The sequence below is a fragment of the Canis lupus genome, chromosome 34 (genome assembly GCF_003254725.2).
Source record: "Canis lupus dingo isolate Sandy chromosome 34, ASM325472v2, whole genome shotgun sequence".
NCBI lineage: Eukaryota > Metazoa > Chordata > Mammalia > Carnivora > Canidae > Canis > Canis lupus.
This window is the reverse complement of record NC_064276.1, coordinates 22,591,866-22,606,282: the sequence shown is the minus strand read 5'-3', so window position 1 is coordinate 22,606,282 and position 14,417 is coordinate 22,591,866. Positions and strand designations below refer to the sequence as shown.

Sequence of the window (14,417 nt, the reverse complement as noted above, 5' to 3'; positions counted from 1 at the left end):
CTAATTTCTGGATTTTTTGAATTCTTATTTATCTATGTTATTCTTTCTCATCTCATTTCATAATATCTCTTAGCTCATTTTTGAAATAGTAAGTCACATTATGTCCTTCTGCATGCTTTTTCTTTTTTGGAAGAAATGTGATTCTGCTTATTTTCCTTTTTCTTATAAAGTTGAATGGGTTTTTACAATTGTTCTTTTTTTTTTTTTTAGATTTTATTTTTCTTTATTTAAAGTGAGAGAGCACCTGAAGCAGGGGAGGGGCAGAGGGAGAATGCCAAGCAGGTTCTGCACTGAGCATGGAGCCTGACCTGGGGCTCGATCTCATGACCCAGAGATCATGACCTGAGCCAAAATCAAGAGTTGGACTCTTAACTAACTGAGCCCCCAGGTGCCCCTAACCGTGTTTATTTTTTGTTGTTCATTTTTAGGTAAAACTCTTTTTCTGAGCTTTAGAATTTGGCAGGGTTTTCTAACTTCACAGAGATCCCTCTTCCAAATTTCGGAGCCTATTCTGCTCTTCCATGTTTAGCTGCTCCTTCTCTTTCCTTCCTCTATATTGTCCTGATCCTGTTTACTTTCGATCACACTCCTAGCCACTTGTTCTCAGTTGGGTGGCATTTTTTCAGAGTTCTGAGGCATTAGAACAATCTCAGGCCCTTCAGAATTTCTTACTATGGGCCTCTTGGACTCACCCTCTATTAGAGAGCAAAACTTTCCCTGATTTCAGCTGCTGTTCTCACATTGGCCCACCATACTTTACAGTGAATACCACTGGTTCCTTATTTTCTAGTCTGCCAGAGACCACATTACTTCCATCTGCCTCCTTTCCTACATGCTGGTTCTATATGTGGTTTGTTTTGCTCACTTCGTTGAAAGTGATTCTTGTGGGCAATTCATCACTGAGTTTTGCTCCACATGTTGTCCAGGAATTTTAGCTTTGGCATAAGTGGATTTTTGAGGATATTAAAAAACAAGGCTGCTGCCACAGGTGCCACCTCCCAACACTTTTTGATTAAACACTTTCCAAAGTCCCTCAGATGTGGAAGAGACCACAGACAGACCAAGCCCACAAATGAAAATAAATACAAGAACACATACAAATAACAGAATCCAGTGTTGACTAATCCAGGGGTTGATATTCACCAGACAAGTGAGCACCTTCTGACCTGCTCAGCAGTGAGTAGAAGTGCACAAGCATTTCTCAAGTGGTATCTCATAGGAAGTTAATAGAAATGTGGTAGTTCTAGTTGTCCAGGGAATATAATTTAGGAAATGGTGAAGTGAGGGAAAGTATCCTCTACCACTTCCTTTAAAATGGCCCAAAAATAAATAAATAAATAAATAAATAAATAAATAAATAAATAAATAAATCACAAAGTGAAGAAATGGAAAAAGTATTGCATAAAGTTATTAATGAAGAAATAAAAAATCTGACCAGAAAAATCTGTTTCAACATTAACTCAACAAAGAAATGTTGCCATTTTAGAGATAATAAGATGCTCTTGAGTTTCCTTACCATGTACCAAGTGATAGTTGGTTTGACAGTGGGAGGAAAGAATCCATCTACATTTGGACATGTGATCTTCTGAACACCGTACTCTATATACAGTCTATGCAGTGGGAGTTTCATGGAGGAATTGAAGCAGCTGTCTTTCTGAACCACTTCCAGAGGAAATGCAACTTTGCTGCAATATGTAGTGTTCCTGAAAAGAGAAATATGCAATAAGTGGGCAATCTCCTTTGCATTTGATGTGATGCAGCCATCATAATAAAATGAGCTAAGTGAAATAATGTTATGTATTGAGACTTCATTTACACATCAGTTCACATAAGAATTAAATGTGTTATGGAAGTATCTCCTATACCAATTTGATATTACAAAATAAAAACAGACACAATAAACTACTCTTTATATGCGAAAATATTCACATTTTAGGATGACTGGGGAATTGTATTTACGTTTGAATGTCCACGCAGGTCCTTTCCTTTAGTCTGCCTGGGGAGGAGAGGGGCTTTTCCACTCCCATTACTCCACCTTTCACACAGAGCCTTTCGAGGTCATCCTCTACGCGCCCATTTCTAAATTAGGCCTCCCATTCTCTGAGCACCTCGGACATTTCCTTGATTGAATTTATCATACTTCAAACAGGGGCATGACCATGTGTGCTTTCTATTGTTCCTTGCTTGTAGTACAGTGTCTAAACTGTCAGTAGGCACTGAATAAATGTGTCTTAAATGAATGGAATGGATATAAAATATGTGTCTACATATAGAAAAACAATAAAGGAAATACAGATAATAAAATTAACTGATTTCTTAAGGTGATGGGTAAATGGGTCATTCACTGTCCACCCTTTTTTTTAATTTCTATTTAAGAGGCTAAACATATATTAATTACTCATTAACTAATTAATTGAGACTAAATACAATGAAGTGTGTGTGTGTGGGGGTAGCATTTCCCTCCACAAGATGGGAAGAGGGGATATTTAAAGATGGCTTATGACAATGGTAATAAGATGAGAAGGGAGAATGACAGCCATAATCATTCCCTAAAAGTAGCAAAAGGTCTACCAGGTGGAAGCAGTATTCTACAGGTGGCAATTATATAGGGGGTAATTTTCAGCTTCAGGAGATATATTCTCTGTCTTAAAAAAATAATGAAAGTCAGTGGCACTGACTTTCCCAGCTTCAAAAGTAAAATCTTGGTATTATTTTAAGTGAAGTATTGAGGGAAGAATACAAGTGATACAATTTGGGAGGCAGAAACTTAGTTTAAGGCCTCTAAAGACATCAGGCCTTTGATTTTACACAGTTCAGTTTAAGGCCATGCTCCACTTAGGAATTGCCTCAGGGCAATGGGAAACTCCTGGTGGCCCCATGAGAGAAGTTCACTTCTGGATTTTCTTTAGGGACAAAGAAGATAGGCAGACAGGGACACTGAAGAGATGGCCATCTGGAAATTGACAAACAGCATTAAAGGAATACTCAGGCCTTCACAGCCATGCTGCTCCTGGAACGTAAAAGAAGGTTAGAAAAGTTTGAGGAAGAGCTCTAGACAAGTAGGAAACAGAAGTAGAGATGAAACATTGAAATGCAGAGAACAAGATCATCCGGAAACCTACTGGTGACCCCTTCCCAGCTATTTCCTGTTGTTCACCTGTTGAATGTTAACAGATTAACAACTGCCAAAGATGAAAAGGAGCTCAAGGAGCATTTAGACTGATTTTCTCACTGGGTGGATACAGGTGCCAAAGCTCTCAGACATAGACCAACATGCCTAAGGTCACCAGCTGAGTAGTGTCAGGGCTGGGATGATGGCCTAGTTTCCGTGTCTAATCATTCAATGTCCTTTCTACTATAATCTGCCCTAACCTTTCCTACAAAGCTGTCTTGGGACATAAATAGTGGACAAGGCTCTTTGGAAGCCTAACATTAGTCTAGCATCTACTCCAATAAAACTAAAGAGTCAGGTGAAAACCTCAAAAGGGCCTTCAGAGGTTCTGAGGGACTCCCAAGGCCACAATGATGAAAATGCTTTCTGTGACAAAGAGGTCCTTTTTCACTTAATCGTAACATAGCTTAAATGTATCAAAATGTAGGCACATTTCTCCATCAGAGCATAGTTAGTATCCAGAGGAGACATCGGGCATTCAGAAGATGGTATGGGATTATCTAGTATTATGTTATTCTATGCTATTGTATTGTTATATATTCAGCCCCATTGTTTTTTTTTTTCTAAGATTTTATTAATTTATTCATGAGAGACTCAGAGAGAGGCAGAGGGCTTCCTGTGGGGAGCCTGATGTAGGACTAAATCCCAGGATCCCTAGATCATGACCTGAGCCAAAGGCAGATCCTCAACCACTGAGCCACCCGAGTGCCCCCATTCAGCCCTATTGTTATGGGCTGAATTGTGTCCCCCAAATTCATATGTTGAATACCTAACCTTCAGTAATTCAGAATGTGACCATATGGAGATATTCTTGAAAGAGGTAATTGAGGTAAAATGAGTATGGTGGGCCCTAATCCAATATGACTGATGTGCTTATTAGAAGAGGAGATGAGGACAGAGATGAAGCAGGGGAGACCACGTGAAGACATAAAAAGAAGACGGCCATCCACAAACCAAGGAGAAATAAATGAGAACAACTTTGCTGACACTGTGATCTTGGAATTCTAGCTTCCAGAGCTGAGGTAACACAAATTTCTGTTATTTAAGCCACCAGTCTGTGGTATTTTGTTTTAGTAGCCCTAGCAAACCATTGTACCTATTAAATAGTAGGACACTGTATAAAAAAAAAACAAAACCCACAATCCATAAGCTATATTTTTTTTTATGGGAATTTAAAAAAAACAAAGTAAGTCCTGGAAGTTAAAAGGGGACTTTGGGGAAAAAGGAGCCAAAGATCTAAGCCTTGAAATGATTATTCTTCAGAGGGAGCTGTTTTTTTTAAGTTTTTTTTTTCAGAGTAAAAACAATATTAATCTGTGGTAATACAAGACTAAGTAAAGGTATATTATAGAGTAGAATGCAAAATCTGCATGAACTTTCAAGATTAAACCAAGTGGATTTGAAATAAATTTTGCAGGATTAGCGGGATACTTTGGATTATATTCTTAGATTCCCAGTGATAAGGTGTTTATTTGCTTTGTAGGGGAATTTTGGTGAAAAGGTTTGAAAGGTATTGTTCTAAAAACGCTTTAGATATATCCCAAATTCTTTCTTCCGTAAGGCATCCCAAGGCTTTATTCTGTGCCAAGGACTTTGAAAGGTGGTTCTGCTCTCCACCTTGCTCACTGTCTAGGGAAATTCTTGCCTCCAGGTGGGGCAGAAAGGCAGACAGGTTCTAATATGAGAGAAAAGGAACAAATAAACAAGGCTCCACCATTAGATAACCTCGGTATATGTCTGGGTTTGAAAAGGAACCCACTAATAGAAAAGTTCTCAGGAGCACAACCATTTTCTCTGCACACCTCTTTCAGGAAACCTCTGCTAAGCCACTGAGGTAAAGTGTAACTCTTTCTAGATGTTTCCTTCCCTTCCCCAGTTACACAACAGATGCATCATCCAGATAAAAGCCCAGGAACTAAAGGGAAAAGGGAAAGTCACCACCAAGAATCAGGCTACCTTAACATGCAGGTATAGTTGCCCGTGTCATTGAGGAGGGTGGGTCGGAACCAGAGCACATCTTTCTCCTTACTAATGCGGTTGTCAGGGAGGCGGAAGTTAATTGGCTCCTCCAGGTCCCGGTCCTGCCTCGTCCAATACCAGATCAGAGTAAGGCCAGCTGAATGGGCTGTGCTGTAGTTGTATTTCAAGAAGTGTTCAAAGAGTGGGCACTTGATGCGAGCTGGCTCATCTTCAAACACTTGGATCTGCCTCATGGTATCTAGTCCCCAGTCATCGCAGCGTTCTGGAATAATCAAAAAGAAAGAAAAAGCCACGAGTCATCTCATCTTAAAAATCTGCAGGGAACACACCTTTTCAGAACATCCAATCTTTTCCAGGATCTCCCTTGTCTGGTCATGTTCAGTAACCTCTCTGTAATAACCGCATGGAATAGCAACCTGTGCTATGAAGAAATGATTTCTCCATCTTCCTACATCATCTTTTGATTACCTCTTGGGTAATGATTTGATCTGATAGCTTGATCCTATTGTATCCTATACAGCATGGGGAAGAATCTCACCTGAAAGAGAAGTCATGTGCTCTTTCCCTCCTCTGGAAGCAGAGGAGGTTCTAAGGAGAAAATTATAACTGAAAAGACAAGCTTCCAAGATTCTCCATCCTCCCCAGGTCTCCTGATTTGGGGGCTAGATCTGCCCAGGCACAGACATCATCACTGATTCATGAGCAAAACTATGTATGAACTAAATAAAATGAAGTTTGTCACTAAAGTTTATGGCTGTTTGTTAAGGCAACATATTTGTGGCAGCAGATAATTGAGAGAACAACTAAATTTGTGGCTACTTTAATTTTGATAAAAGCAAAGAATTTAAAGCTTTATGACTTGCAGAAGGATGTGTAAGCAATAAATCCCAAGTAAGTAACAGTTTTCTGAGAAATTTAACAGACTGGCTTTTCCAAGACTCAACAAATTGCTATTATTTATAATTGCTCTGCTTTTATTTAGAAACACGTTTTATTTTATTTATTTATTTGTTTGTTTGTTTATTTATTTATTTAGAAACACATTTTAAAATCCAATACGCAAAGAAAGAATTGGGAAGATAAGATGTTGTTCACACCAATACAAACATGATAGCAATTTTTTAAATAAAACATCTATCTTACCAGCTTCTTCAAATACATTTTCATTAAAGCTACAAAGTTGCAGAATCAGCTCATTCAGTTTGTAGGAAATTACAACCACAGTTTTTCAGATACATATGTCAGACTGAATATATGCAACCATTTTCACTCCTTTCTGAAACTCCACTAAAACTAAAATAATTTTTCAAGACATAACCCCAAGTAACAGCAAGAACAGGTGAGAAGACAGTGACAACATCAAAATTGACAAGCTGTAATGAGCTCAGCCCATTCAAACAGATAAATCCTAAACCAGCAGGTGAAAGATAGCTAGAGAACACCAATGTGCAATTCAGAGTACTGGGAAGACCCAGAAAGAACTGCCAGCCCCAAGATGAGGAATCACTAGTGCTATTCACCCAATATCTCCGGGTTCTCTTCCCAGGCAGAGCGTAAGAATGTACTCTTCTGCTCCTCAGAAGGAGAGGCCATGTGACTGACTTTGGCCAATAGGTTCTAGTGAGTGTCACGTGTTGATTATTTTAAGAGCTAGAGCATATTTTATCACACTCCTTTTTCTTCTGCCCTGGCAAATACAAAAGCACAAAGACTATGCCTCCTACAGCAATAGAAAAAACAAAAAACAAAAAAACAGAAGAGAACCATCAATTAAATAAGTCAATGAAAATAGACTTACACCACAAAAATGTTTTCTAAAATTGTGGAAAAGGGCAAGATCCTAAAAACTATAAGGCAGTACGAAAGGAGACACAAAAAATGATCACATACAAAAGATAGGAATCGGAATGGTTCTGGAAGTTGCCAAAACAAGACCAGAAACTAGCAGATAATGAAGCAATGTAGGTGAAGGGAATGATTTCCAACCTTGAAGCTAAACCCATGGAAACAATCAAGTGTGAAGGTGGCATCCTCAGACACATTAAGACTCAGTAATTTTCCTTCCCACATGCTCTTCATCAGGAGGCTTCTGAGGGATTTGTTGTTACAAAAATGAGAGGAAAAAAAAGCAAACTACAGGATCAAGGAAGAGAGGATCTAATTCAAGAGAGAGGGCAAGGAAATCCCCAGAATAACAATGAAGGAGATCCCAGGCTAACAGCTCTGCAGCAGGGTTTGGCGGTGAACCAGTGTAAGTAGAAGGGAATGGAAATCTCCAATTAAAAAAAATAATAATTGTAACTAATAAATTATCTGGTGAAATTAGCACTGTGGATAATTATGCTAAAAAGCAATTGTAAAGTACAAAAACACTTACCCAAAGATCCAAATCAAAGTAAGCATCTGAAGGCAAGGCAATTAATAACTTCCAAAAATAAGGAAGTAAACATAATCATAATTCATTAATATGTGAAGGCATATTAATTAATTGATTATTGATTCAACAAAATACTGTAACATTAGTATGTAGAGAGCAACAGATAGGGAAAGGCAAGGGGATGGCCATGTAAGACAGAAAAAGTCTCATTTACTAGAATTAAAAAGTAAACAAAATAATGCCCAGGGTTGACTAAATGAAAAATAACAATATACACAAATTGATTAGCAAAATATAGATAGGAAATGCCAGAAGAAATAAATAAAATACTTAAAAGTGGTGGCTCCTGAAGATGAGAGCTAATAGGTGTGACCAAAGTTCAGGCAGAAAGAATTATCTTTGTATATGCCTTTTAGTATATTGGTGTTAAAAAAAAAATCTCTGTGAATGATCTGCTGTGAATATCATTAAAATAATAATTAGGGAGAGAAAAAGGAAGGTAGGAAAGGAAGGGGGGCACATCTGGCACGCAACACAATTGGCAAAGCCATTCTCAGTGTTTAACCATCCTAATTGTATTTACTTTCTGTTAGAAAAAAAAGTCTCCATTTCATTTTTTAATTCCAAAATTTGTATCAATATGCTTTGGCATGACGGTCATTTCACTTTTGAATTATAATGTGATTGCCTAAAAGAAAAGGAAAACAAGAGGCATTTGGGCAGCTGAGGTGTCTGCAACTTCACCATTTCGTTGGTTATCTGAATCAAAGATGCTACCGCCTTCTGCATTGCATAAAAATATTCTTGCTGTTCCTAAAGGTGCCTCTCTCATGAGCTCTGCACTGTTTGTCCAAATTTGGATGATGGTCAAGGTAAGGCAATTAAATGAAAATGATCCTTCTCCCTGCAGCCCTATTCTCTAATATATCTCAATTTGGATCGCCCCAACTTGGGCCAGGCGACAGCAGTGTCACGCCATGGTTCTCTTAACAGGAACACTGGTAAACTGAAGAGAAAGAGGAAGCCCTTCTGTGGGTTAATGGTACTTTGATTAAAGGAGACTTCCTGACACCAATATTACAAATTGTCACTTTGTTTGGTCCCTGGAGGTCTTTACAGTCCTGGGAATGATTCATAGTAAGAGAGATGATAAGTGACAGGTCAATTTTTCTTGTGTAAAAGTAGGAGAACGCACAGTTGAAAAGGGGGATGAACAGAGAGCCAGTGTGACATCTCAACCACAAGCTAATGTGACATCTCACCAATTTAGGAAGGATGAAATGGAACTTTGGTGACCACGAGGGCAGGTGTGGCTGAGACTGGCTAAGCGTCCATGAACCCTGGTCTCCCTTGGCCCATGTGGAGACTGCATACACATCCTTAGCAACTGAACTGGGCCATTTGATTTGGTTCTGGCCAATGAATGAGGCCAGAAATGGTTTAATGTGAAGCACCCAGCATAATCTCTGAGCTTTCTCCTGGCCTTGCATGGAGACCCTGAGGGCCAGAAAAGCTTGAATAGGGTAGCCTCACAAGAGGAAAGGAGCCTGGATCCCTGCCACCACTTGGAGCAGGTTAAGTGAAAAATCAACTTCTCTGGTGTTAAATCACTGAGATTTGGGGGACACATCGTTATAGTAACTAGCATTTCCAATCTTGACTATTAAAAGAAGGTAGAATTTTCTTTTCATAACATAACTCGATAGACCAAGCACAGACACATTTTAAAATAGCATTTGTTAAACGCCCTTACATACTCAAGATTAAATACAGATCAATTACCAGGATTTTTGGCTGATTCCTGAGACTTAACATCATTTCAATAAATTTAAATGCAATTCATCTTAAAATGAAAAAGAAATCATTACACCTGCGAGGTATCTCCCTTACAGCATGTTCCATGGGCCAAATAAACATATGTATAAAGTGAACCAGCCTCTTCTACAATAGGGCTTGAAAACACACATACCAATATTCCTAAACATTAGCCAGAAAAGGTATTATTATTATTATTATTATTTTTTTTTTTTTTTAAGTTTTTTCTTTGGGGTATTTGCCCATTTGAAATTTGTTTCTGTGAGTTTTTAAGTCTCCCTCGCCAGCCACCTGAGGGTGTTTTGTCAGAGCTTTTTAAATTAGTCAATGAACAAATAAAAATAAAATCTATGGCAACAGGCTGGAGTGTCATGTAATACCAAATTAATTATATGATTCACCACAGGCCTCAGCCGAAGAAAAGACTGGGGAAAAGGCTGTTATGCAAATAGATTTGTCTCTAATAACAGCAAAGGGAATTCAGCAAATTATTGGCACAGGGAATTACCTTTTTGTTTGGAGTGTCCCTTCTTATCCAGTTTACTCCACAGTGGAAGTCCTCTCTAAATTGGCCCCTCTACATGCGGAGCCACAAAATCATCATTTCCCTCAGCCAAAGGATTTCTTAAGGCTGAGGCTTGGTGGTACAGAGGACTAATGGAATGTGCACAGCCTCCCAAAGCCAAGTCACTGGAAAATCCAACCCACGCTCCTGACAGCAATTAGCATTTATATAGCAGGGTATACATTTTAACTAATTAATCTCACAACACCCTCTTGGGCTTTCATGCCCATTCCCACATTACATGCCAGGAAACGGAGACAGAGAGATTAATTGACTTACTTTTGCCTGAGTGGTAGCACAAATAAAAGCTGCCTGAACATAGATCTAGGATGCTTGTCCCAAATCTACGCTCACACATTCAAAGCAAGATATTTCCCACAGGAAAGCTATTCGTATATTTGTATGTATTAAATATTCATTCAGAACCTGCCGTGAGCAAGGCACTGTGCCCGGTGCTGGGATAGAGAGACATGGAGACATAAAAACTCAGGGAGCTCAGGTATAGAAAAGAAAGAGGAAAAAGATTTAAATATTGGAAGACCTGAGGCAGAATTACGTCCCATATGTAACTATATGCCACGGACCCCTTATTTGACGTATCACCTTGGACAAAATGCTTCTCCTCTCAGACTCAGTTTCTGCATGTATGACATGCCTGCCTTAGAGTGTTGAATGAGGATTAAAGGGCCCAGTAGAATGAAAGGAGCTCAGTACATATTAGGCTAAGATTGCATAATAAATCTGAATAGGTCCTTGCTTGTCAAGAAGTTGACAATCTTGAAAAAAAACAAAGACTAAGTGAAAATACCTGGTGGAATGAATCAACTATTATAATAAGCTTCTAAGTACGAGCATAGCAGTTATATGATTATATTACATTGCATTAGGTAGGGATGGAAATGGTAGTCCTGAGATCAGATTGTGATCAAAGCAATGCTTTTTTATCCTCAACTGTAACTCATTGCATTTTAAAAACTGCCCCATCAGTACATTCTAAGTAATCTTATCTAGGTCTGAGGGCAAAGGCTAAGTAGAATGGAAAGGCTGGTTTTATAATCCATTCTTATAGTTTTTGCTTAATGTTGTTTTTCTAGTGGTATGCGTGGCTTCCCAGGAAACGTCAGCCTGGGACAGTGATCCAGGGAGAATCCAAGGTGTGAGCAATGTTGAATGACCAGCATGATGACAAAGAGTAAGTCAACAAGGTAAGTGTGGGCAAGTATCTGAGGCAAGATCTAGGAGTGCCAGACCCTGAAACATTAGCAGGAACCCCGATAGAAGAGGCATGTGGCACCGAGCACAGAGCATTACCGTGGAGGATAACAGAGGTGATCAAAGGCGGGCTTTGATACCTTATGGCTTTGTTGATTCATTTAAAAACTACAGATTGAGTACCCTGCCATGTGGCAAGTGCTAAAGTAGATGCTCAGAATATGCTAGTGAACAAAGCACAGGTCTCGTGGAGCTCACCTTCTAACACAGGAAGGCTGACAATAAATAGCTAACACAGCAAGTAAATAGATAGTATACCAGAAGATAAGTCAATGGAACAAAGAAGCACATAAAACACGGTAAGAGGGATCAGGAATGAGGGAGGGGGAAGATGGAAGAAGGAGGAGCATGCAATTTGAAAGAGGGTTGTCAGGCTAAGTCCCTCACCCATTATGAACCTCAGCTTCCCAAACCAGAAATCCAAGCTCATACTACAGAGTAGTTATGAAAAATGAATGAGCCTAAAGCATAAAGTACTATAGCAACTGTGAAGTTCTATACACCTATTAGTCACAATTAATCTGTGGAATGCCATTTTCTTGCCTAGGAGGAGACTGCTAGACATGTCCCATTTAGCACGTCTGCACACTCCCTTTCTTCAAAAGTATGAGAATTTTCCTCCAGGTACATAGCCGTTCAGAATAAAGGCTGCCTTTCCCAAGCTTTCCTCTCAATGGGACGTGCTCAGGTGACAAAGTTCTGACCAATGGCATGTGTTTGAAATTTCATGCAATAAATTCCACAAACTGTTCTTGAGAGGTGCTGGTGTCTTCCTTTGTTTCCTATGCTCCTCCTACCATCTCATTTCTCTCATCCTACTACTTGGAACGTGGATGCTACATCATGGGCCATAAGAACAGGGCCCACACCCAACAAATGGTGGAATGGCAAAGTGAAAGGAGTAACATAAGGTGCTGCCTTACTAGGCCTGAATTCTCTAGCTCTAGATTTTACATGAGAAATAAACTTCTATATATCCTTGCTACTCCGAGTGTGGTCCCCAAGCCACCAGCACCATCAGCCTCCTGAGAGCTCGTCAGAACTGCAAATCTGCCCCACCCAGATTAGCTGAATCAGAATCTACAGTTTAACAAGATCCTCAGCTTCGTCCTAAGCATATTAACATTAGCTATGTATTAGTTTAAACCACTGTTGTTTTGTGTCTCCTTATTCAGAACTGGAAATCATACTAAAGGATAACAATGTCTTGTTTCATCTGTTAAAGTTGGCAGGTCGTTGAACAATTTTTGAGGTATCTATACCCTGTAAGTCTATGTCTCTTTGATTCTTTACATTTAAAATATATATAATGAGTGGGAAATATCAGAAAGGGAGACAGAACATGAGAGACTCCTAACTCTGGGAAATGAACTAGGGGGGGTGGAAGGGGAGGTGGGCGGGGGGTGGGGGTGCTTGGTGACGGGCACTGAGGCGGGCACTTGATGGGATGAGCACTGGGTGTTATTCTATATGTTGGAAAATTGAACACCAATAAAAAATAAATTTATAAAAAAATAAATAAAATATATATTCTTTTCTCTCTTTTTTAAAGATCATATTTATTCATTCATGAGAGACACACAGAGAGAGGCAGAGACACAGGAAGAAGGAGAAGCAGGTTCGCTGCAGGGAGCCTAATGCGGAACTCGATCCCAGGACCCCGGGGTCACTACCTGAGCCAAAGGCAGACACTCAACCTCTGAGCCATTCAGGTGTCCTCATATATTCTTTACTTGTCCTTCAATGGAAAAATATTTAAAATACCAGGCTATTTTTCTAGCAATGTTCTATAGTAAACAACCAGTTTTTTTAAAAATCTACCAACTACATTTCCTAGAGTATGCTATAAGTAGAAAAATATACCATTAAAACATAATTTTTATTGAAGGGAGAGCTACTCAAGCAAAAGTCTGGAAAATGTTTCCAAAATTCTGTGGTTGTCAACTAAGCTATCAAAAGAAGAGAAAGAAGTTAGGGGTGGGGGAGGAAGAGTTGGAGGGCTGTGAGCATCCATCAGACATCCTCACGTCGCTTGTGCTGTTCAACAACACAGGGCTAATAACTCGGCAGATGGTTTTCCTGGACCAGATAATTAGACATACCTCACTCCCACCGAAAAAGGGAGTTTTCCTGATTGAGTAATTTGAAGGAAATAAGAAATAGCCCTGAGCAGATAATGAGATTTGCCAGATAAGGAAAGAATGCCAAATTCAGAAAGCTGGTTGACGGGGGGCCCAGAGTGGGGGATCCACAAGAAACAGCTTCAATTTTGCAGGTGTCATTAGAGTTCGTTCCTAGAACATGTTTTATTTCCAACTGTGTGTTGCTCCTCTCTGCAGCACTGGACATTCATCTTCACACTGTCCTAAAGACTGCTACTTGCTATCAATTACAAGGGATGGGTCTGGCCGGCTTAAAAAAATATATAAAAAATTATATATATATTATATATATAATATATATGGAGAAAATAATTAACCAGGCAAATGGGAAAATAAATAAAATAATGAAAAGGAAGAGATAAAAAAGGAAAATGAACTCTCACTGATGCAAAAACCAAATCTATGACGTTTAAGTTCCAAACACACATGGTTGTAGGCGATACTTAAGAGTTACAAAACCAAATTATCTAAAGGATGTCTGAGAGTTGGAATATTCCAGAGCCTAATTATCGTTGCAGGGCCAGTACACCTGGATCTCTGATCTGTTGGGTTTTCATGCAATCTCTGTCATGTGGAGATTCCTCTCTGAGTTCGGGAACAGGAGTACCATGAAAAGTTTGCCTCCTGGCAGAGGATGTGAGGAAAAACCCCAGGGCCTCCAGAGAATTTTCCAGCCCCTAGATCGAGAGGAACTAAGAAAGGTCTGCAGGCTCTTTCTTGTCTCCATGAAGTCAGTTCACAACTGGTTTTCGAAGCTCCAATAAAAAGACCCTTAATCATGGTGTGTTAATGTCCAAGAAGGGTCCAACAGCCCCCCCTTCCTGCTGCTGTGCACTATGAGGAAGAACATGAAGTAGCATCATCTAATAGCCACCTACAAAAGGCTCTGCTTCTCTCATCAAAGTTGCAGCAGGGGTTAGCAGGCTAAAAAGTGGATTCTGGGTGTGCCACCTCTGTACCATGGTTCCATTATTTTCTTTTAAAAAAATTCACTGTAATGAGCATCATCATGCGGCTAAAGGGAATGATTTTCTTTGCAGGGCTGTTGTGAAAATAAATAAACTGGCTTATGTC

At 39.4% G+C, this 14,417-nt stretch overlaps 1 protein-coding gene across 6 annotated transcripts in view; it reads right to left on the bottom strand.

Moving 5' to 3' along the window:
- Positions 1–14,417, bottom strand: part of LOC112645830 (interleukin 1 receptor accessory protein) — a 128,178-nt gene that overhangs the window by 41,052 nt on the left and 72,709 nt on the right. For 5 of the 6 annotated variants that reach the window (XR_004811900.2, XR_004811899.2, XR_004811901.2 and 2 more), the window contains exons 3-4: positions 5,129–5,414; positions 1,517–1,703 (exon numbers count right to left, since the gene is read on the bottom strand). Coding sequence is in view for 3 of the 6 variants with exons in the window: in XM_025425354.3 (XP_025281139.1) it covers positions 1,517–1,703; positions 5,129–5,414 (473 nt within the window). In the remaining 3 variants the exon portion in view is untranslated. Of the gene's footprint in view, positions 1–1,516; positions 1,704–5,128; positions 5,415–11,568; positions 11,656–14,417 lie in introns of those variants that run through there. The other variant, XM_025425355.3, reaches the window with a different exon arrangement.